The following is a 23,743-nucleotide window of genomic DNA, read 5'->3' as shown; positions in this document are numbered from 1 at the left end:
TGTTGATAGCTGTAACTAGGGTTGTTCCATAATTTTGTATTTTACTCGATACCCGATGACAAGTTGTAAGTATCGGCACTCGTTTGACAACAGTATTGTTTCGGCACCGAAAATATAAGAATTTTAAGACATGCTTTGCAATCCACGCAACGTTTATACTTTGAAAGGAAAATATATAAAAAAAAGTTGGTAACTTTCGGTCTTATAACCTGGTAAAAATAGGTACCTTTAAAAGTTTGGATTTTATCTATTTTGCCTGGTTGAGCAAAGTAACAACTTCATTTGAAATCGAATTGGATCGCGAAACTTTTTGTCTTAAATATGAGTCGAAAAAATAACAAGTATCAAACACCACTCTAATTTTCAAATTAACCAAGGTGGTTACCACCTTTTTTGAGTGTGTTATTTTACAAAGTATATCCCCAGTTTCGTTAAAATTGCTTAAAAAAATGACATACTTGGGTAGCTAAACATGAACACATCATGAGCGTATTTATTACATCAGAATCGCGAATAAAACGCAGCGCACAAAAAATTCGAATCCACGAAAACGACAACAGAGAAATGTACGACGGGCGATACAAAAAACAGGAATCAACATTAAAGCACTTCACACTATGCCAGGTTTGGCGTACATCGGCAGATGGTAATAGTTGTAGCTGAGGAAGCTAAGTAGACGAGCCTCTATCGCCTTGCGCTGGCCGGTAGATATAAAGTGCTCGCGCAAGGCTGCCCTCTGCTGGCCGCTTATGACTGGATCTTCGTCCACCAGCTGTCGCACTTTAGCTTCGAGCGATTGAAGAGTTTGGGCGCCGGAAGGAGTGGTTGAAAGAAGGTCGCGCACCTAGGGTCAAGGAATGGCGTTTAACGACATGTGGGAATCAAAGAGAGGGAGATAGTGCTTTCAAACAACATATTAACAACGAAAATAAAGTTGAATGGTTATACCAGGCAAAGTATTAAGCAATAAGTTTATTTTGCTCTGTTAGTTTTTCTCACTTCTCTTTTCTTACATTTAACGGTTCGATTTTGAGCCTAATGGTTGGAGATTGACGTAATAACAATATCAAAGCCCATACAGAATTAGGTAACATTTTGGACGTTTTGAATAAATCTTTATTCATTTTTAACAAAGCCTGACTATGGGTTACAAATTATGGAACCATTGTACCTTGAAAGAAACTGTAGAATCTACCAGTGTTGTAAACAAGTCACTTTAAAATGTCTCAAGTCCCGGTCAAGTCATTTGTAAATAACTTATGTCAAAGTGAAGTCTTTTCCGAATAAACACCAAGTCAAAGGTCCCTTCAAGTTATATTTGAGTAAGTCACCTTAAAGTCCTTGTAATTAAAAAGAAACGTTCAGCTATTGGAATTTGTAAAATCGTACGATTATAACCAATTAATAAACTATTAAATAAAAAAATACAGCAAATACCAAGCAAATTATTTTATGTGCAAAAAATTAGGAAAAATAGCTCAATTTTCTAACAAAAAGATGCTTAAGGAAAACCTTTTATTTTAACCCAAATTATTTGTCCAAAAGACTTAAGTCAAGTGAAGTCAATTAAAAACAGTGACTTAAGTGCACTTAAGTCAAGTCATTGAAGTTATTACAACACTTGAACCAACACTACAGTCATAATAAAGCAAAGTTTTATGCGCAACATCTATTGCTCACCTCTTGTCTATAACTAAACCATAAAATAAATAAAAATGCCACATATACCAAGTCATTTCTATTACGTACAAAATAGCTCAATTTTATCAAAAAATGCACTTCATTTCAAGCCAATTCATTTGTCAAAAAGACTTAAGTCATGTATTTAGTCGGAAAAATTTAGATTTAGTCGGAAATACGGCCACGTCAAGTTATTTTGCCTAAAAGACTAAAGTCAAGTTTTTCAAAGTTAATTGAAATAATTACTTAAGTGCAGTCAAGTCAAGTCATTGACTTGAGTCAATAAAACACCAGAATGTACACTACAGTCATTAAGCAAAGGCTTAGTACCAACATGTATTGTTCACCTCTTGTCTGAAATCGTTGAATCGATCGTGGTAGATTGCAAGGCACCAAGGCTCACGGAAGAACGCGAACAGGTCTGGTATGAGTCCCTCGGCCACCCTCGATAGCAGGTTGTTCAAGTAACGCTCGTGCAAGTTGTACAGCCGAACCAGGTTGCTCATCTAAAACACATGTCGTCTCATTGTTATGCACGCTCGATTGTATGGACGCCATTTTGGGTCCGGTAACATTTCCAGCTTGCCAAAACATGAATATTTAAAGCATTCTTTGAAAAGGATCACACTTTGCATTATGCGTTTTTTAGGTCTACTTTTTTGCCCTTCCAGACATTTTTCATTTCCCATGCGACCCGCTGTCAAAACTAATTTCCCACCCCTGGCTTAAACCTAGTTCTGTCAGAATTAATTTTTGTAAAAGAAAAACAAGCTTTTCGTATATAAAACTTCATCTTACCGGCAGGTCGACCTTTTCCGGGTTCACTAAGCACGTGATGGTCTCAACGCGTTTGTATTGGTTGATGTGGAGCCGGAAGTAGTCTCCTGACTCTGTTGACCCGGTCACAATCTCACGCCCGTGGTCCGGATTGTCTAGTTGCGATGCGTAGGGGGGTCTCTCCCCTGGTTTGCGAACGTGCAAGTAGCGGTAGCCGCCCGGTAGCTCGCCGAACACAACCTGTGGGGATGTCAGTGTTGATAAGGCTTAAGTCAATGACTTGAATTAGTGCACTTAAGTCACTGTTTTCAAATGGCACCGAGGTTGTTCATTTTAGGCTCGTCACCATTTGCATTTTGACCGAAAATTTGTTGACAAATTCGAAAATTTTATTTATGGGCAAGTCTTTAAAAAACATAGAATTAAGTGCATTGAAGAGAAGTCATTGTTACTATTTGATGTGTAAATATGAAACTAAAACATTTAAAAACAGCAGCAGTGCTACTTCATAATAGTTAGTTTTCAATTTTGTTTTCAAAACTATTTTTACCTGTAAGATCAGCCGTAGCTTACCCAGGGTTAATTTTGGGTGTTCGCCCAGGTTTAGGAACCCCAGGAAATCCGATAAATTACCCTCTCGCTCTCACCTTTGCATCGTTGTAGACTGGGATAAGTTTCTCATGGGGGTCCTCCGCTGGGGCCAAGGGGCCCGGGGTTCCAGGCTTCACCGTGGTGGCGGGGGTCGGGGGAGGGGGGTCGTTTACCCCCTCAAGTGTCGGGTCAAATAGGGGAAGCACCGACATGGCAAGGCGGAAGCCGATTTCTCGAGAGCTGCGAGAAATTAACGTGTTTTGAACGTTTGTAAACGTGTAAAAACTGTTATTAATGAGGGGATTCAAGTATAGATAGAAATCGCGACGTTTCGGCAGCATATGCCAGTTAATTTAAGTTTACCAGCTGCCCTACGTTCACAACAAAATAGCGATTTCCATATAGCAAGCAAATTGTTTTATGAACAAAAATTAAGATAGAAAACCCAATTTTGTAAAAAAACAAACAATTGCAAGCTAAAGAATTATTAAAGTACATATCAACGTATTGGAAGTTATTGAATGGTTTGAATTTGAAACTTAATGTAAAAACTTCATGTCAACCCATAATTTGACCAAACGACTTAAGTCAAGCCAAGTCATTTGAACTTAAGTGACTTAAGTCAAGTCATTAGTTATTGGCTTAAGTTATTACAACACTGTTACTTGGTATCGTGGGCTCGATCTGATGTGTTAGGACATCCCAATATTAACGACAAAATACCTGTAGTTTTCGTGACGCGACCAGAGTCCATCCACGTGATATCGTCGGGCGTACTTGGTCAGTGGTCCAGCTGCTTTAATTGAAGGGTCGTTGGTTGCGAAGTGGGCGTCTATGGTGAGGCGTCCGTCGAACACGAGGCACGAATCGTTGCAGGCGCGGAAACTGTAGGGGTCGATGCGACGGGGGTGGAGTGAGACCAGACCCATGCAGGGAAGGGACAGAAGGGGCTTTCTGGGGGTCGTGAAGGATAGGGAAGTAACCTTGGAGCCTGAATGAGTGAAAATGGCAAATGTAAGATAAGAACAGATAGAAAAAATGCTAAACCTTGATCGACAGATTCGGTTAGTCTGCGAAAGCTTTCGATGTGCTATTGATCGTTGGCCAAAAAGCGGCTTCAGAAGGGCTAGATCACAGTTGTTATTAAAAAAAACGCTGGCATTAGTCTTAAAGCAGCCGTATTCCAGCCTAAAACATACCCTTATTCTCACGCTGTTTCATGGTTAAACGTTGTTTTTTTAACAATTTTCAAACAATATCGGAAAATTTGTTTTTCAACCAAATTATTGACAACCTTAGGATAGAATTTTCTAGCTTGCATTGATTGACAGATTCGGTGAATCTGCGATGATTTTCGGTGTACTAATGACACGGAAGCGTCATCGTTGATCAAAAAGAAGCTTCAGAAGAGAATTGGTGAAAAATAACAAATATCAGACAAACGAACAGACAGAAGAAATGCTAACGCTTAAAACTAGTGGAACTGTTGATAAATTGTGCTTTACTGTTGACGAGCTTTCGCACAACCGTGCTTCATCAGGTAAGAGAGAATTATTTTTGATGGAAACTTGCTTGTTAGTGGGACTTGAACGGAATTGGCTTTTGGTAGGTAACAGTGCCAAAAAATCTCATTAAGTTGCGGATATTTAATCGCGATTTAAATTTAAACCATTCAATAACTTTCAAAACGTGGATATGTACCTTAACAATTCTTTAGGTTGCAATTGCTTGGCTTTAGTATTATTTTATAATCTAAATTCTCTCGTCAGGCCGAGCTTTAAGCTCAGTATTTAGAGAGCTTGTGAGTTTATTGGTTGTATTTTGACTGTAAACTAAAGAATCTGGTCAACCACCATGCCAAAATATAAAAAAACACACTTTTTTAATTTTTGTTTCACAGTTTTAGTTTTATTTTTTTACAGTTGTTTGTTTTCATTCACGAGGAATGATGAGATAAAAATTAAACCGCAGAATAACCAAAAGAGAGAGAGAGTTCAAAATGCCATTGATGCCATTGGTAGGTTCTGCGAATAACAACATCGACAATACTATAGTGCTGCCTCCTTATCGTTTTTTACTAGTTTAGTACAATATATTTTGAACTTGAATATATATTCCGGGTTAAAAAAAACGTGTTATAATCAACTCAAATCGTTTTACGCAAGAATTGGGCAATTTACTCACAGATTGAAATTAAAAGAGGTTATTTTCAAAAACACTCTTTTGTATATCAGGAAGAAAACTCAAACTAAAAACAGTATTGGCCGCAAAATAAAAGCCAAACCAGAATGGCCATATTTTTTTTAACCCAAACCTTGGACAACTTTTTCTCCACGTGAAAAAAATCAGACTAAAAACAGTATTGGCCATAAAATCCGTCAAAAATGCCCAATATGTATCGTAATTTTTATTTTATTTTTCCGAACCTTAACCTCGGACAACCTGTCTCTACTAACGGAGGTAGAGATCTGCGTTTTGGCCATTTTTTAAAACATAAAAAAAAACACTTACCTGTCGCTGTTTCCTCGCACTCCCATCGCGCCACCACGTGGTCGTCGAGCACGCGCACGCCCGCCCGCTCGATGGCGCTGGTGAGCGTGTCGCTTACTGCTGGTTCGTTGAAGGGGTCACCAAGGTACGCGTCATCGCCCACCGACACGGGTGAGTTGTGAGGAGGCGGACGAACAAGGATCAAACGCTTTCCCGGGATTCCACTGGAAATTAGCAGCTGGATTGCCGCGTATGCGTCGAAAGTTCGACCGTATACCACGACTGAGGGTGCCTACGAAATAAGTGGGCAGAATACTCTATTAAAAGATCACTATATCTTAATTTCGAATAGATTATTCATTCAGATATACTGAAAAGAATATATTGACGATTCCTTTGCTGGCGAAATATATACACCTTTTATGATCTTTTAATTAAGTGCGATCCGAATTACCAGCTTTGCTAGAGTGTTCTACTGTTACTGATCAGGACGCTCGACAGTTATCTTGCGAGGGTCAGGGTGATTTCCATGATCACATGTTTCAGTGCTTTTGGGGCATCTAAAAATGTTAACCTTAAAGACCCGTTTACATTACAGCTGCACTGAGCTGCGCAAAGCGTAATTTGCATTTAAATTCTATTGTGGCGAGCGTTTCACGCTTTGCTAAACTCAAGCCCGGTGAAGCAGCTGCAGCTAGCTTAAAGTTACGCTTTGCTAAACTCAAGCTCCCGTGCAGCTGAAAGAAAATACGCTTTGGAGCGATTTTCACGCTTTGCTAAACTCAAGCCAAGTGCAGCTATAGATAAACATTACGTTTTGTCGCGATTTTTACGCTTTGCTAAACTCAAGCCAAGTGCAGCTATAGAAAAACATTACGTTTTGTCGCGATTTTTACGCCCAGTGCAGCTCACTGCAGCTGTAGTGAAAACAATTCCACGCCCAGTGCAGCTCAGCTCCGCTCACTGCAGCTGTAGTGTAAACGGGCCTTAAGACCAAAGTTGTCGTTTGAATTGGTGCCCAATATGCAACTGAAATCTTAGTTTAAATACATTAAAAGAGATGGCGGGTTGGCCTGGTAAAAAAGGGCCAAAAATAGCGGCTGGATTCCTGCGTATAGGAAGTGGAAGTACGACCGTACACCATTACCGAGGGTGCCTGCGATATAAGTGGGTTAGGATCAGATGTGAAAATACAGCAGAATACTCTATTAAAAGACCGTAAAAGATATATACGTGTATTTCGCCAGTAAAGGTTGCGTGAGTATGTCTTAATTCGAATTTTCGATCTAAATATATATATATATATCTTTTAATATATTTTATCTTTGAGTATTCGGCTATTACTTATCAGGAATTGAAAGCAGAATACTTTATTAAAGAATATACTTGAGAAAAAGACCTGGAATGTTTAGATTTTTAAGCGAGCGCGTTTTTGGTGAAATTCCAAATAACCCTCGGGGGAAATATTCTACAAGTTAAATTGTTAAAAACTAAACAATACTTAAACGCAACGATGGAAAGTTGTCTCAGAACATTTACATCTTTAACTTATATTTATTGTTTTATTTGTTTTTAATGTTTCTTACCTCACTATCACTGGCCGTGAGCTCAAGCTTTGATGCATTCTTAGTCGCCCATTGTGACAGCATCTTGACGTCACAATCGTCGTTGAGTGCGATCACGTTTTCGGGGACCTGGGTTTTGGGGTCAAGGGGTTTTAGGGACGCCCCCTTGGGTAGGTCGTGGTTGGTGGCCATGTTGTCCACGTCGGCTCCGGTTGGGGCGGGGATCTGGGGGTAGAAGGGGAATTTAGGGGGTGTTCGATTGGAATTTGTGTGACGTCATGATTTTTCTTATTGTTAATAAATAAATGTTGCTCTTGTTCTGCGAAATTATGTTATTTTACAAATGTCAATTTTTCTGCATTGTGGGGTTCCTAATTGTGACGTTACGTTTGACACCATCAATTTTTACTTCTACGTCATTGTACTGGTGATCTGGGGGTGAAAGAGCATAATTTTGGCAGTGTTTGATTGGAATTTGAAAGTGTGACGTCATGATTTTCTATAAATGAACAAGGTAGCCTAGAAAAACAACGGTATGACCGGAGGTCGCGAGTTCGAACCTCACTGCAGACTAGTTGTTTTTCTAGCATGTGCATCATTGATCGACAGATTCGGTGAGTCTGCGATGGCCTCCGGTGTACTATGATGCATAATGCGTTATCATTGGTCAAAAAAGCAGCTTTAGAAGGGCTTATCACAGTTGGTTTACAGGTATGTGTGTAAACAACTGTTAATAAATTGGTGCAATTGACATAAATTGAAAACCGAAGTTTGAACAATCAACGCATGACGTCACGTTTTACCACTCGGCGTCATTTTTAATATTTTACGTTATTTAACGGGTCACAAGTACTGATTTACTCTATAAAAGCTTAAATGCTCGACGTTAAGTTGATTTTGGTAAAATTACTCAGACGTCTGGAAGCACTAAAAGATCTAACAGCAAAACAAAGATCCTACAGATGTATTTTACGAATGTACGTCAGTTTAGGATGAAATAATAGTTATATTAACTTAGAAACCAAAACTAAATGCCTAAAGGGCTTTTGTACCTTACAAATCCTATTTATTGACTCCCACATACCTGGTATTGCTGACCGGTGCAAAGTATTAGAAGATCGTAGGAAACTCTTGATCCATCTGCTGTTATCACCTGCTTACGGGGCCGGTCAATACCCGTCATCACACCTTAAAACAGCAAATATTTTTAACACTAAATCTGGATTTAATGAAATACTTGAAACGGCCATTTTTGAAACGCACATAAATAAGCAGCTATATGTCAAAAATTAGACCCGAAAACCAACATGTTTGGGATAAGCACATTTAACAAGAGTGGGACCAGGCTTTAAGTGTCGATTTAGCCAACTTTTGCAAAAATGTGTTTAACACCTGTGATCTTTAACAAAAATGGGCATTGTGTTCTACAAGAAAGGACAAGACACCCTTTCAGAGTCAGTGATGTTTTTTCTCCCCAAAAGTCTAAGGGTTTCAAAACGTGATTTTAGTTTGTATCCAAGGTCAGTAAAGTTATAATAAGGAAAAGGTGCAAGGCTACTGTCTACTATTACTTATTGATAAATTAACCTTTGTAGTAATAACTAAGTTTTTAAATCATGTCTATAATTTCTATATAATTAGGGGATCAGATCGGCACCGATTTCAACGTAGGATCGGGCGAGTACTGATACTACCACTTGACATCGGGTTCGGCTCCGATCTGATATTATCGGACATCCTTACTTAAAACTATTGATTTGTTAAGCACAAATACTTTGCTATCGGATCGGCACCGATACCACCCTAGTATCTGACGAGTAGCGATATTACCACTCAGCATCGAATATCGGCTCCGATCCGATATTATCGGACGAGTACCTATACTACCACTTGACATAGGGTATCGGCTCCGATCCGATATTATCGGACAACTCAACCTGCCAGCACACTCACCTTGCACCACGTTGACCCATGACCTTAGCGAGAGTCTGGCAAGATCATCGTCGCTGTAGTTGTGCGCAGCCGAGCGTAACGAGTCGGGGAGTCCCCTCTTGGAGACGAGAGTAAGGTTGTTGAAGCGGAGATGGGGACAAAAGCAGATGCTCTCCAGGAAAGCGATACCGAGGTCGGAAGCTCCAACTACCACGATGCGAGCGTTGATGGTCACCTGGCGATTTAGGGATGTGGTTGATACAAAACATTATGTTTGGGGTTGTCAACCCCGGACTCTTGGGGCAATGCACCGTTTAACATGCAGTCATACATCCAACCAACAGTTACGCAATGATGCTACCAACGCAGTTGCGTATGTCTTCGTATAACTTGCGCTTGTGAAAGTGTTTGACCCGCTTGCCTGTTGGGCGTAAAAGTCAGGTATATTTTCTTTTGTTAAACAAGACATGTCCTTACGCCTCTACGTCGCTTGTTTTTACAGTTTTTATTGTTACTCTGTTCCGATGAACCATGGTTATTTGAAAGCTCGTAAACTTAAAAATACTATTTGTCAACAGTGCAACTTGTTTTTGGATAAGACAAACATGACAATCAACTAAGATGCACACAGACGTGTTTAACAACTGTGATCTAACCGAAGATAACGGCTTTAGTTAGCTCAGTTGGTAGAGCGATGGTGTCCCGGTATAACCGGAGGTCGTGAGTTCAAATCTCACCACAGGTAGTTTTACGGTTGTTTCTCGACTTGATCCTCTCTGAGCCTATGTATCTCAGTTGATAGAGCGACGGTTCGCAGGCTAATCGCTTTTCTAGCCTGTGTTGCTAGAAGAACCAATGTTAAGTAAGCCATGTTAAACAGTACGTTGAACTTATATTGCCGGGAGAATTGATGTCACGTTGAATGGTAATATAGATAAGTAAACGAGTAAAGAGTACAGCAGAGTCCTATTGATGGCTAAAATAAGGCTGCGTTAAAGTCTTTGGATTAACGATTTTTCAGCAGAGCATTAAAAGTAGCAAATACTTTCAAGAAACAAACAAGCAAGAACTCTCTTACATGATTTATGAGGGACGAACTGCGTCAAAGGGAAAAATATTGCTTGAAGATAAAAACATTTTCACAAACCTTTGGTTCCAATGTCAGCTTCCTGTTGATATGGTTGAGTGCGTAGGGTGGCAAGTGAGCCGTGACGCGTTCCGAGGGGGCGTTGACCCCCAGTTCCTTGAAGGGGTAAACGATCTGGCGCCGGGCCCGAACCGGAACCATGAAGTTGAGGCCTGTGGTTCCGAAAAAAATGGTCGAGAAAAGATAAATAAAGCCGAAAGAATAGAAACAAAAAAAACATTTAAACACTTTTATTTGTTGATGAACATTCGCGTTTTGTTGTTCAGTTAATTTTTTTTCGTATTTATTTTTCTAAATTTGCCACTTAACCAGCGTAATACTAATAGGCCAGTTTTGTAAAATAGTGAGCTATGGTAAAATTAAAGCTGGTTTCAAGAGAATTTTTTTCTCAAATTATAAAATTTCAATTAAAAAACAGTTCATGAATTATCAAAAAGACTTTAAAATGTAAAATGTATAGCGGAGTGCTGCAGTTAGGTTATCGTTAATCCTAGAAATTCAAAGCCCAGAAAAATAGAGAATATGAGAAACAAGTTACAATACCACGTTATCAAATTGGTTTATTGTATTCACTAATGTACCAGCCTTAAAATTCTCTTAAGAGGAATTTTTGTGGTTTGTCTGACAAGGTGTTTTTCTAAACAGGTAAATCCCTTTAAGTCACCTGTGATGAGCGAATGTCTTTCAAGGAGGTTGGCGTCCACACTTTGCGGGTAAACAGGGTAGTAGATACACGACTTGTGGCCCTGACGTAACACGTCCTTGATAAAGTGCTTGGAGTAATGCTGAAAAGTAAAGAAATAAGTAAAATAATCAATCTTGGTTGATATCCGTATTTGTCTTATCACGTGGCTCTGTTGACAAAGATATAATAAGTATTGATATTTACAAAATATATTGATATTACAAAAACACTTCAATATTGAAGAAATCGTTTGGATTGTTAAACCAAAAACAGATTTATTATTTGCAAATGTAATAATTATACCAAGCAGAGGTTAAAAAAAAAATAATAAAATTTATTAAGTAACTAAAATCTTATTTGATATAGGAGGTAATCATGTTTTTCTACTGGGTTAAATAACTTTTATACGAATTTAAAAACGAAAGAAAATGAGTAAACAGAAAGGTCACTCTGACCTTGTGCGAAAGATCGCCAACTTAAAAATACAATTTGTCAAGGGTGCCCCACTTGTTTTCAGTAATTAAAATAAGCTGTCATTTGGGTTAGCATTAGTGTCATGGTTGCAAAACCGGCAAAGTCCTACATTGTACGACAATCCTTTTGTGAATGTTGGCTGGCATATTAGTGATGCTTTTCGATCTGTGAAATGTTTAAGGACAAACACTGGAGTTTTTCCAGCATCTCAGTACAAATAATTAACAAGATAAATGACAGAGTTCTTCCTTTATTTTCTAATTTTAAATTAAAATACAACTATAGTTAGCAGGAGGACAAAAAACAGAAAAATAACGCAGAATAAAAGTGAAAATTGCTTGAACATTAAAAAAGGCGGTAACTTTTTTTTTTCATTAAAAAAGCAAAAATTATTGAGTCATATAAATTATTTCTCCAATATACGAGTTTAGTTTACAAAAGCTAAGCTCGCTTTAACCAGAGTAAAAGTAAAATAATTCTCCCACAGGAACGCATAAAAATGTTCAGAGATGACGTCACGGACTACGTCATAAGGTAACTTCTAAAACAAGTAACCTTTGGAAACGTGGTTATCTGTCGTTCTAATTCACAAATATAGTCAAATATGCATCTGAATTGTTAGTTTAACTACATTCATTGAGATTGCGACAAGGCCTGGTGAAAAACGGACGTGGTCTCGTAAAACAACATTTGTTTGCCCTAAATTAGTCTTCCCCAACCCTTTTTTGTCTTGCAGCACCCTACAGAAATTATAAATAGTTCGCAGCACCCTTGCTACCATTTTTGCCGAGTGGATTAACTGGAACGTTACAATAAATAAAAGTGAAAAACTAGAAGCTAACTAATAGAGTTTAAATTGGAATCCCAAGAATCTTAAATATCTCCGGGCACCCTTAAGCGCTAAAAATTGCATCCTAGAGTCCCTAAGACCCCCGGTTGAGAACCACTGCCCTGGATAAGAAGGCAGACTTTGAACTTATCCCGCCTGAAAGATTGGTTTCAATCGTGACGATTGAGTTCGTGTTTGCCATGCAGTTCGCGGCAAGGCACCATAATCTAAAATCTTAATTTTCGACTTAACCCCAGAAACCATGGCAGCCATCGCAGAGCAAATGGCACCATAGAGTGCCGCAGACCCCCGGTTGAGAACCACTGTCCTAGATACTGAAAGAGGCAGTCTCTGAAACTTATTTTCACCTGGAAGATTGGGTTTAGTGCGAAGTGATGGAGATGCGCGTGCTCGTCTCTTCTGTGGTGGTTGAAGTAGATGAAGTCCTCCACGTTATAGTGGGAGCGAACGTGCTCAATGTCCTCCTCCCTACGCAAGATGCAGATCCCAACCACCTGGGGATGACAGGGATTTAGAAGGGGAAAAACGAATTAAAAAATAAACTAATTTGTTCTTACTACGTTGCAAATGAATAAACAGTTATTTAAAACATTCAAAATTCTACCTACTTGTTTATGGGCTTCGATATTCTTATTACGTCTTATTACCATCTCCAACCATTATGCTCCAAAATAAATTAAAAAAATGAGAAAAAACAAGTTGCTTTTAATCGGTTCACACATTTATTCTTTTTTTAGTTTGAGATAAATATGCAACATTTTGCATGTATTGTTTTAAATACGTTATTTTCAAGTTCGCACAGAAAAACTTTCAATAACCCTTTTAAATATAAAAAACTTGTTGTTTTAACATTACCGAGTCCTAATCAAACCAATTAAAACAAATAAATGTGTGTTTTATAGTATTTACATCAAAAAAATATTCTGCAACGTGTGCAAAGTATTTGGTTGCTATCAGTTAATCCGAATAACCACCAAAGAAGTTAATCTAGTTACTTGTACAAATATATGGAAATTAAAAACATTAGACAAGCTAAGCAGGAATACTAAAATCACTAGGCTTGGTGAGCAACTTTAACTAACGCGCTGAATAACTTCGTACTCCTAACCTGATTCAAGCAATCCGCCACAAAGGCTTGTATCTCAGTTCCATCGTCGTCTCTTCGTGCTGAGTTGAAAAGACGGAGATCTGCCAGGAGCTTTTCCTTTAACTCGATGTTGCCAACCAGTTTAACGACCTGACAGAAAACATAAGCTTGCTTCAATCCTTAAATTGTAGAGCTAAAGTTTTGGTTGCTTCCAATAAAAGCCTACTAGGAATAAATTTAGAGGATAGTGAAACAATTCAAAAGCTTGCTTATTTTTTGTGGGGGGAAGTACAACACATTTTGCGAGGAAGGTCTTAGCGGGTTGGTGACTATTCAAGAAACGGCTTGTTCTCTGTGTAACATGTTAAAGAAACGACTTGGAAATAACAGGGGTGAAAATATGGGGCTACAACGCTTGTTTGAATTTCATGGGGTTAATGTTGTGTTTGGTTTTGTTTCAACGCCTCCTTTGGTGAGTTATGCACGGTGGGCCGTGGGCCGAATTACATATTTAAGAAAAGTATATGTTCAATTCATGTTTAGTGAAGCTTGCTCTATTGTAAAAATCGTTATTTTCAAAAAATACATCTCATAGTTAAAAACCAGTTTCTCTTGACAATATAACAAAAATATACATTTAGATCCCTTGAAGATTAAAGAATGGTGTGAAAATTTACACCGAAATTTGTGTCCGGGCAAAATCAAAATAAAACGTCAAAATGAACATCTCTGCCAAAAACCCGACGTCTACTTATCGTATACATACCAATAGGTTTATTTAACACATAGCCACCACATTATGTACCTCTACCAGACAATAAATAAAGTAAAATATAAAAAACACCCCTAGTTTCGGGGGGTGATGACGTCACAGGCCTACCTTTTCGTAGTCACTGGTGCAGGCGGGCCGGACCGTGAAGCCGGAGCTGATTAATCCGTAGCGGTGGAATACGTAAAGTTCGTGGGGCACATTGGCCTTTGGGCGGGGGGTTACCCTTACGAACTGCTGAATCAGGGGGAATTCCGGGACCATGTGGGGCACCGTGATCACCGCCACGTCCTTGTCGGGGAATAACCTAAAAATAGGGGTAAGGTTGTTATGATTGGGGATGTACGATTTACTCGATGCAAAGTGGCACCAGTACTAATCCGATACCAAACTATTAGGAATTTTAGTTATGATTTGCAATTCAATGCAGCAATTGTATACATTGAAAAGTAAATTTGTAGAAAAAATAGTAGGTTAACAACTAAAGGCAACTTTTAACGATAAAGCAAAGTACAGCCTAAAAACCGGGAAAAAATACCTTTTAACGTTCAACTTCTCCTATATTTGTTTTTATGAGTACAGTAATGACGTCATTTGGTACCAGATCAGGTCGCTGTAATTTTTGTCAAAATAACGGATAACGGTATCAGAATCAAATTTAAGGTCTCGGCATCCCTACTCACCAAATATATTTTTGTATTTATCTGATGATAACCTAAAGAAGTAAGGAGAATATTTACATCAGATTTAAAAAAAAATTCTCTGCTTGTATTGTATGACTTTTTTCGCTTATAATTTCGGAAATTTCTTTTACACGCTATTACTGCTGTAGTTTCCTAATAGACTGTTTTTCAGTAAAAAGACTTAGTAGTCAGACTAGGTTGAGATTGAATAAAGAGATACTTGAAAGGTTCCAAATGCTACCTACTTCTGTATGAGGTTTGACACTATTTCTATGTCTAACAAAAAAAAGTCTGTGTACTCTGTACATGATACAACAACCTCGAATCATTATATGTTTTATTGGAAACTTTCATAAAATGCTACCTACTTCTTTATGGGCTTTGATATTCTTATTACGTCTAACTACAGCCTCAAGCCATTATGCTTCTAAGTTAAAACAAATCTTGAAAAACGTTTCTCTGTTGCGACTCACTTGAAGATGTGCGGCAGAAAGTCGGAAGATCTCATTTCGAATTGTTCCTCGATGCAGAAGAGCTGAATTGAGAAAGCGCTGGATTCCCCATGATATTGAGGCTACACGAGACAAAGCAACACGTTATTATAACTCGAAATATTCCATTTATATTGCTTCGAAAGTTACTTTTCACTTATATTGAGAGGTCACAGAGGAATTGTGGAGCACACTGTGTTCGGGATATGTTGAATGCCTAAAATAAAACCCCGAACAAACTAGGCATCTGTGCTTCGTATATTGAAGCATGCCACTTACGATCATATGGTCATTATGAAACTCCTGTGCTTTACAGACCGATGTACGTTAGGTATAATTTGAGTTTGGCAATTCTTAAACGCCTGAAAGCAAACCCGAAACATACTGGGTCTCCGGCGATTCTGTAATTGGTTCTTTTAAAATTCAACCCACAAGAAAGTCTGGCTGCAGCGGCCACCTTTAATAACTGTTGTAGTTGAAATTATTAGTTTCGCTTTATAGTAGGTGAAATAAATAAGGAAATCGAAATACAGGATGCCGATAAAGTTCAATATATAACAAAAGGTCATTTTAAATCCTTACGACGAACTCACCACTAAATCTGGCAGTGATGGCCACCTTCAATACTTTAACTGCAATTTTAAAGTGTCAATTTAGGTTTACAACTACAGGAAGTTACAACTACTCAAGCCCATAAAGTTTCCTAATTAACAGTACCAATTCAACTTTATCAAGTGAAAACATTAAGGAATTAAAAATACTAAGGCCCATAAAATTTCCTAAAAAATAAGCAATTCATGTAGTTGAACTAAAAATCAACCCATCGCAAATTCTTGCAGCGCTAGTCACCTTTTATACCTAACATGTAAATAACAGTCCAATTCAGCTTTATCAGGTGAAAAATTAAAGTAATTTAAAACTACCCAAGCCCATAAAGTTATAACCTCCCAAAACAAGCCATTCATGTACTTAAGTGATTCTCAACCTTTTATGGCTTACAGCACCCCTGAAAATTAATATAATAATATATGTTCGGTACCCCGACTGGAATTTTAGGATTTTTTTACTGAAATGTCACTATAAAAACGGAACTGGAAAAACACAATCAACTTAAAACAAGTATATGATTATGTCAATTGATATAATGTTTTTTTATCGTATACAAATAGTTGTATCAAGAAGCTCCTGATGTAATTGAACTAAAAATCAACCCACCACAAATTCTTTCAGCGGTGCTTCAACAGCAAGTGAGGTCGTGCTCAAAAAAACCTCCTCCGACTCCTCTGCTCCCTCTCCCTCTTGCTCATTTCCACTCTCCTCTTGGAGGAGCAGAGAGGAGGAGCTCGCTCCCATGTGAGCCTCGCTAAGCTTTGGCTTGACAACGTTGGCGCTCGAACTTGCTCCTACTCCGCTGAGAGAAGCATTTGATTGGTTGGGAGTGACCGAGGAGTGCTCTGTTGCCACGGAAACCGAGCCGACACGCTCCACTGAAAAGTAGAGGCAGTGTTGGTGACTTTTAAAGGAATTTTGACTTTTTAAAGGTTAAAATTCGTACTAAAACTAAAATTCTTAGCCTAAACTTAATACTTTTTTTATTACCATTTCTAGGCTTTTTAAAAGAGGAGTTTTGAAAAAAATGAATAAAGAGATGTTGAAAATGAACAAAGAATTATTCGAAACGTTTAAAATGATACCTACTTCTGTATGGCCTTTGATATTCATATCAACTCCACTTTTACCATTTTTAAAAAGAAACTAAAACGAGAACTTATGCAGCAGTTTAAAAATCAAATAAAGTCTTACCTTGTTTTTCGCCGATTTCCGATGCGCTCCTCATAGAAACCTTACTCGCCTGTTCTCTGACGTCACTGACTGACGGGGTCGACGTTGACCCCTTAACTTCCTGGGTCGCTGGGGCTACTGGGGTCTCAACAGGGGGCGGGGTCTGGGCCTTGGGGGGCTTTTTTGGCTCCAGTAGGTCATCAGGATGGGGCTTGCGTAATGCGTGGAAGCAATCAAGCTCAAAACTATCCTAAACATAATAATATTGATTTTAGTATTTAAAAGGTTTTCGTGGCTTCTGAGCTGTATCTTTGTCTTTTTTAGGGATAACATTTTTGCAATAAATGTACATATTAGAGTTTCGATTCCGATCAGTGTTTCTCAACCGTTTGTCGTCATGACCTAAATATTAAGCGTAAGGATAAAAGCAAAGCTTAGGAGACCCAAGTATCTCCACTGAACTTTTTGTTTAAAGTGAAAATAACACAAATAAGATAATAGCATAAATAAGTTACTATTAAATTAATATGAGCGATGTCGCTTCTGTATTTCCCTGGTAACCATTCTAAATAATTCTAAACATGGTGGACTACTGCAGTCGGCGACAAACCGAATAAAACGCAAAGGTTGAGAAACGCCGATTTAGATCACGTATTCCTAAATAGAACTTCACAATCGTCAACAAATTTCATTGGAAAACGCCTATGAGGTCTCTAGTTGATTCAAAGCTAAGCTTGTATCGCTTGCTATACGATATGCAATTAAGCTAGGTGCTGAAGTTACAGAGATACCTTGGTAAAGAACAAAACGTTTATTGCCGAAGGTTAGTCATTCATTATTTTTGTGGTAAACAATTACTCCCCACGGTAACTAACATGAACTAATTACAAAAAAATTTGATGAACACCAAAAATTTTAAGCGTCAATTAAAATGGCAAGTAGTATAATTTATTATTCACATTACAACGTCTTAATTATGGTGAGGAGATTTATGAAAGTATTACAATAATTAATGGTTACCGAAATTACCCTTTTCAACCTTCCCCATCGTGTTAATTTACCTTAGCAGCAACAGTAAGAACCCCTTTACATTTTGCCCATAGGCCACTACCTCGTACCGGGATGAAATACAAAATATCCTTATTTCCACCATCTCACCTGCAGCAGTTTGATGTTAACGTGCGAGCAAATACTGATGAAGCCGATCGCCTTTCCTCCAACTTCAGCAACCAAGGCGTGGTTGTCGTCGTTCTGCGCCTCGATCATCTCAGCCAAGAAATAGTTGCCGTACGACTGCAAGTATAGATAGGTAGATACTAATTGGTACATACGCTTGGAGTATTACAAGTCATTTTGAAATGGCCTAAGTCCAAGTTAAGTCATTTGCAAATAACTTAAGTCCAAGTCAAGTATTTTGCCAACATAACAAGTGAAACCCACTCAAGTGATTATTAGAGCAGGTCACCTTCAGGTCATGTCATTGACATAAAATTTACCATTTTATCGAAAAATAGATATAATGAAAATACCCAATTAAGTTTATTTGGCATAATGACTTAAGGCCCAGTCAAGTCATAAATCCGAAACGCTTAAGTCAAGTCAAGTCATTTCGGTGAAATGACTTAAGTCAAAACAATTCATTTAAAAACAGTGACTTAAGTGCACTTAAGTTAAGGAACCGACCCGAGTCATTTCAACACTGGTATTTTCTAACCTGGAACGGCGGACTTTGGTTAAAACAAAGTCTACACGAGTTACAGACGACGAATTTGTAATTGTTGTGGCAAAATTTTCGGCGTAATGTAGACCAAAAGAGATACAGTGCATCTATCTTTTAAGGTCTTAGGTTAAAAAAATGAACCAGTTTAAAACTAGCGTTGCCACACTGGGGAAAATATATTCAATTTAAACGTAAGCGCGCGGTGCTGATTTTACCTCTTTTATGGTTAAAGATCTTAGGCTGATCTTAAACGATAGATTTTAAACCGAAGGCCTACGTTGGGTAAAAGTCCCTTAGCTGATTGTTTTGCATAACCAATAAAAATAATAGCGAAGAGCCATAATAATCAATTGTAAAATTGTTCTTCCGGCAAATATATATATATATAATTTTTCCTTGATGAACAATTCCTGTATAGGTTATCGAAACGTCGGTATATTTAATAAAAAAAATATATTTGCCGGGAGAAAAATTTTACAATTGATACAATGCCTGGCGGCAAACAGTATATTCAAGAAGCCATAATGTTTGACATGTATGAAACAAATAATATTTTTTACCTCGTTTAGGTTATTATTTTACCCAAAGAACTTGATTAAAGTCAAGTATTTGAAAACAGTGACTTAAGTGCACTTTATTCAAGTCACTAACTTTAGTCATTACATAACTAACATAATGCTTTACAGGTATGAAACAACTACTCTTTTTTACCTCGGTCAGGTTATTATTTTACCCAAAGAACTTAATTCAATAATACAATGTCTTAAGTGCACTTTATTCAAGTCACTAACTTTAGTCATTACTCATTACAAAACTGCCATACTGCCATAATGCTTTACAGGTATGGAACAACTACTCTTTTTACCTCGGTCAGGTTATTGTTGAGTCTGTTGAAGATTGGAATGAGGTCATCGTGGTCTTCCACCACTGCTTTGCGGATGTGAAGAAGGGGGGCGTGGTCATGTCGGTGACAAGCGTACAGGGTGTGGTGGCCTAAGGGGTAAGGGGGGTTAGTGGGGTTCTGGGGAAAGAGGGGTCGCGGAGTATAGCACTGTTGTGAACATGTTGGTTTGAAATTGCTTAAGTCCCAGTCAAGTCATTTGTAAAATAACTAAAAAGTCCCATTTCAGTCATCTTTTCCACAAGCCAAGTCCCAGTCAAGTCATATTTAGAGCAAGTCAATTTCAGGTCACGTCCTTGTCAAAAAAACAACAAATTAAACTATTACAATTTATAAACTCGTACGATTAAAAAAAAATAGAAATTTTTTTTTAAAATAGTCCCAGTCCCAGTCCAAGTCAAGTCATTATTGGAGCAAGTCAACTGCAAGTCATATCATTGATATAAATCGTAGTTTTAAACTTAAAATAAACCGTGAACTCGTCCGATTGTGAGCACTAACTTAAAAACAATACAGAATCAAAAATTCTGTGTGCAAAAAGTCAGATAAATAGCATAACTTTATAGGAAAATGGCGAATGGAAACACTCAATTCGACTTAATGCCAAGTCAAGTCTTTTGTACAAATTAAGCAAAAAAAATTGTACATTTAACCTACTTATGTCAAGTCAAGGCATTGCAACACTGCATGTAATCATGATCAAACTGCATTTTAGGATTCACAAAAGGAGCAAAGATGCCCCACTAAACACCAGTTTATATCAGGCAAATTTTTACATTTTTATATAGGCAATAAAAATAATTTATGAGCGTTACCTCCGGGTCCTTCTTTCTTCACCGGTTCAAATATCTCGGTAAGCGCTGGTTCAAGTTGAATATCGGACCTCAGGGTGAGAAAAATAAACCTGAGTTCTGGCACTGCGTTGAACACTGTGCGAACAATCTCACTCGCGCAACCGATGGTGTAGTCATCCTTGGCAACGAAGTAGTGCAAAAACAAGCTGCAAAGAGCGAAAATTAGATTTGTTAAAATTATGTATGGTCTAAACATAAGGGCAATTACAAATAACTATAAGATTACCCTGAAGGGCTTTCCAAAATTAGCCAGCCCTTTAAAAAAAAATATTTTTAGATTTCAATTACCTTTTTAGATTGTAGTAAAAACGTATAAACATAATTCTTTTGAAAAGGTTGTCGGCATAATAAATCAATTGTGTTGTTCATTTTAGTTCTGCTATATACTATATATATTCATTTGGAAATTCTGGTCTTATTTGTAGATTAGCATGGTGTATAAAGAAACAAAAAAACTTACACAGTACAAATTTTGCAAACTGCATATTCATTTTTTTTTTTTTTTTTTAGATTATTTTTATCAAAACAAATACATAGTCAAAGTTTTCATTTGAAAAACAAAATCTGCCTGAATCCGAATGGTGAAAACAAACAATTCTGGTTGCACATCAATGATAAAGATTAAACTAAGTACAGAACTTAGTAAACCGAAAATCAGTTTGTTTGGATGTTATAAAAAGATAAATATATTTCGCTATAAAACTATCTTCAGTATCTAAAAACATAACACAACATAAGACAAGAATACGCTAAAAAAGCAGCAACTGATGACGATTAAGTTGCAGCAGTTGCGGCTTGCGTAGTGCACCACTTGCCTAGAACAGTTGGTTTAGGTTTTTATTAGCGTATTCTTGTCTTATGTTGTATTATGTTTTTAGATACTAAAGATGCTTTTATAGCGAAATATATTTATCTTTTTATAACATTCAAACAAACTGATTTTCGGTTTACTAAGTTCTTTACTTAGTCTAATCTTTAACAAATATATAGGTTATAATCATACTTTAGTGCCACTTCATATTTTGTAAAAGTTATATATAGAGCACAATCTGCAAAGTCAGTATAAACTTGACATATAAAAAATGGGGTACGAAAAGGTACGAAAAAGTTAGTGTACAAAAAATTTATGAGAAAACCCAAATTATACTTTTTGAGTAAATAAAGCAAGTTTACCTGTTCAATGGAGTTGCTTTGTCTTTTACAGCAAACTTAAGTTCGTCCATCCAGGATTCCCAGTTTGCCGAGTCACAAACATCAATTTGGGGATGATCAAGAAAACTTGCAAATCCCAACACCTGGTGAAAATCAAAAACATCAATTACACATGACAAAAACTTGCTAAAAATCCCAGCTAATTTAAAACTAGTTTATTAACTATAAAATATTTACATTTTAAAAGTATTATTCCTTTATATGAAGCCATCATAATTCCAAAACTTACAAAATGGTATACATTTTTATAATTAAGCTAAATTCAAGTAACGTACAAATTATTCTTTTAATGAAATGCAACAACATTTTCGTTTTGTCAAATTAAAAACAACCTAAAAAAAGTTGAAATAAAATCCTACTTCATTTTCTTCGTTGCTCAGTGTAACTGAAAGATTTGCTTTCTCGATAAGATGTACGATGTTGACTCTCCCAAACTGTGTGTGCGTTCTTCCGGCAACAAGATCAAGAATCGCAGGGGCATCCACAGATTCAGTTCGACGAGCATTTATCACCTTAAAAAAAGTTGTAAAAAATTAATTTCAGTTAGACTGAAATGGGGTAATAAGGTTGAGTCTGAACTATTTCTTATACAGTAATAGTTCTGTTACTAAGGAGTAAGAAAATGATTGCTATTTAACAACCCCATATGTTTGCCTGGGAAATAAGACAGATCTGGACGAGCATGTGTAAAAATATGGGGTTGAGTTGGTGCACCAAAAGTGTGCCAGCATGCTTAACAGTGTTGAACAAAAATTGGGGCATTTGTGATTTTGTTGGCACAGGTTTGGTTTGTGTCTGTAAAACTTGCAGGAGCAGTTGTCATACTTAACACAACTGGCATATGAACAGTGATTTATTATCACTTTGTTGTTGCTGGTAAATGAAGCAAATAGAAGTTAGGGACAATGAAAGACACACACAAACATATGTGTTTAATAACATCTGCGATCTAGCCCCTCGGAAGTTGCTTTATGACCAACGATTACGGCTTACGTATCAATAGTACACCGAAAAGCCATCGCAGACTCGCCGAATCTGTCGATCTATGATGCAAGCAGAGCAAGCCAGAAAAACAACTGGCCTACAGTGAGGTTCGAACTCACGATCACGACCTCCGGTCAAGCCGGGACCGTCGCTCTACCAACTGAGCTATGTTAGGGACAGTATTACTTTTGTTGTTTATGTATAGATTAACTGTTTTTCCTTACAATTAAAATTATTAGGTAGGAAATTATTCAGACAATACTTCAAATTAACTAAAACAAATTCAACCATGTGAAAAAAACATAAAACCTTTTTCATTCAAATTAAATACCTAAATTTATTGTGATATGCATTTGTTAATTGTTTATGAAACATATTGTTACAAACAAATAAATGAGTTAAATAAAAGTTTTAAAAGCATCAGTTTTACAGTTTAATAATAGTTTTACAAAAGGCGCTACAATATTTACATTTCTTTAAATGCTTTAAAACATACCTCTGTGGGACCATGTGAAGATGCAACGGTCGTCATTATTTACATTTATAAAATGAATCAAAACACAATGTTTTCAAGCCAAAATCTGACTCAATGGTCAAAACATTTGTTCATTCAAGCTTGACATGCGTTGCTATCGCAACTTGCCACTTGTGGCGTTACAAAGTAATTTATTTTTATTGGGGTGAATCAAGCGAGAAGCTAGTAGCGAAGGACATCGTACGAGAGACGGGGATGCGAACATTTTTTGCACAATGTGCGCAAAAATTTACACGCAAAAATGTGCAAAAAATGTGCGCACGTTTTAAAATGCCTTTAAAAATGTGCGCACTTTTTTTCACAATGTGCGCACGTTTTTAATTGCCTTCAAAATAGTGCGCACTTTTTTCTCAGAATGTGCGCACATTTTAAAGTGCTTTAAAAAATGTGCGCACATTTTTTTAACAGTGTGCGCACAATTTTAAGTGCCTTAAAAAAAGTGCGCACTTTTTTTCGGAATGTGCGCACATTTTGAAATGCCTTTAAAGAATGTGCGCACTTATTTTAAAATGGGTAATTTGCGCATTTTTAAAA

General features: G+C 37.3%; 1 protein-coding gene across 1 annotated transcript; it reads right to left on the bottom strand.

Annotated features, from left to right (window-relative positions):
- Positions 1-463: 463 nt before the first annotated feature.
- Positions 464-23,259, bottom strand: LOC146137326 (cilia- and flagella-associated protein 61-like). The gene is made up of 23 exons (XM_083393680.1): positions 23,171-23,259; positions 22,050-22,202; positions 21,652-21,773; positions 20,440-20,624; positions 19,589-19,716; positions 18,162-18,296; positions 17,025-17,253; positions 16,437-16,708; positions 15,204-15,304; positions 14,159-14,354; positions 13,300-13,428; positions 12,539-12,685; positions 10,847-10,967; positions 10,183-10,334; positions 9,057-9,270; positions 8,188-8,291; positions 7,125-7,328; positions 5,560-5,830; positions 3,772-4,039; positions 3,105-3,288; positions 2,479-2,697; positions 2,028-2,186; positions 464-844 (listed from the first exon to the last, which is right to left on the bottom strand). The coding sequence occupies exons 1-23, from the start codon at positions 23,204-23,206 to the stop codon at positions 611-613; spliced, it is 3,963 nt and encodes a 1,320-aa protein (XP_083249806.1). The 5' UTR covers positions 23,207-23,259; the 3' UTR covers positions 464-610.
- Between the last annotated feature and the right edge of the window lie 484 nt (positions 23,260-23,743).

Source organism: Ascidiella aspersa, chromosome 7, assembly GCF_963924565.1.
Source record: "Ascidiella aspersa chromosome 7, kaAscAspe10.2, whole genome shotgun sequence".
Classification (NCBI taxonomy): Eukaryota; Metazoa; Chordata; class Ascidiacea; order Phlebobranchia; family Ascidiidae; genus Ascidiella; species Ascidiella aspersa.
The sequence above is the reverse complement of the archived record's forward strand: the minus strand, read 5'-3'. Positions and strand labels throughout refer to the sequence as shown.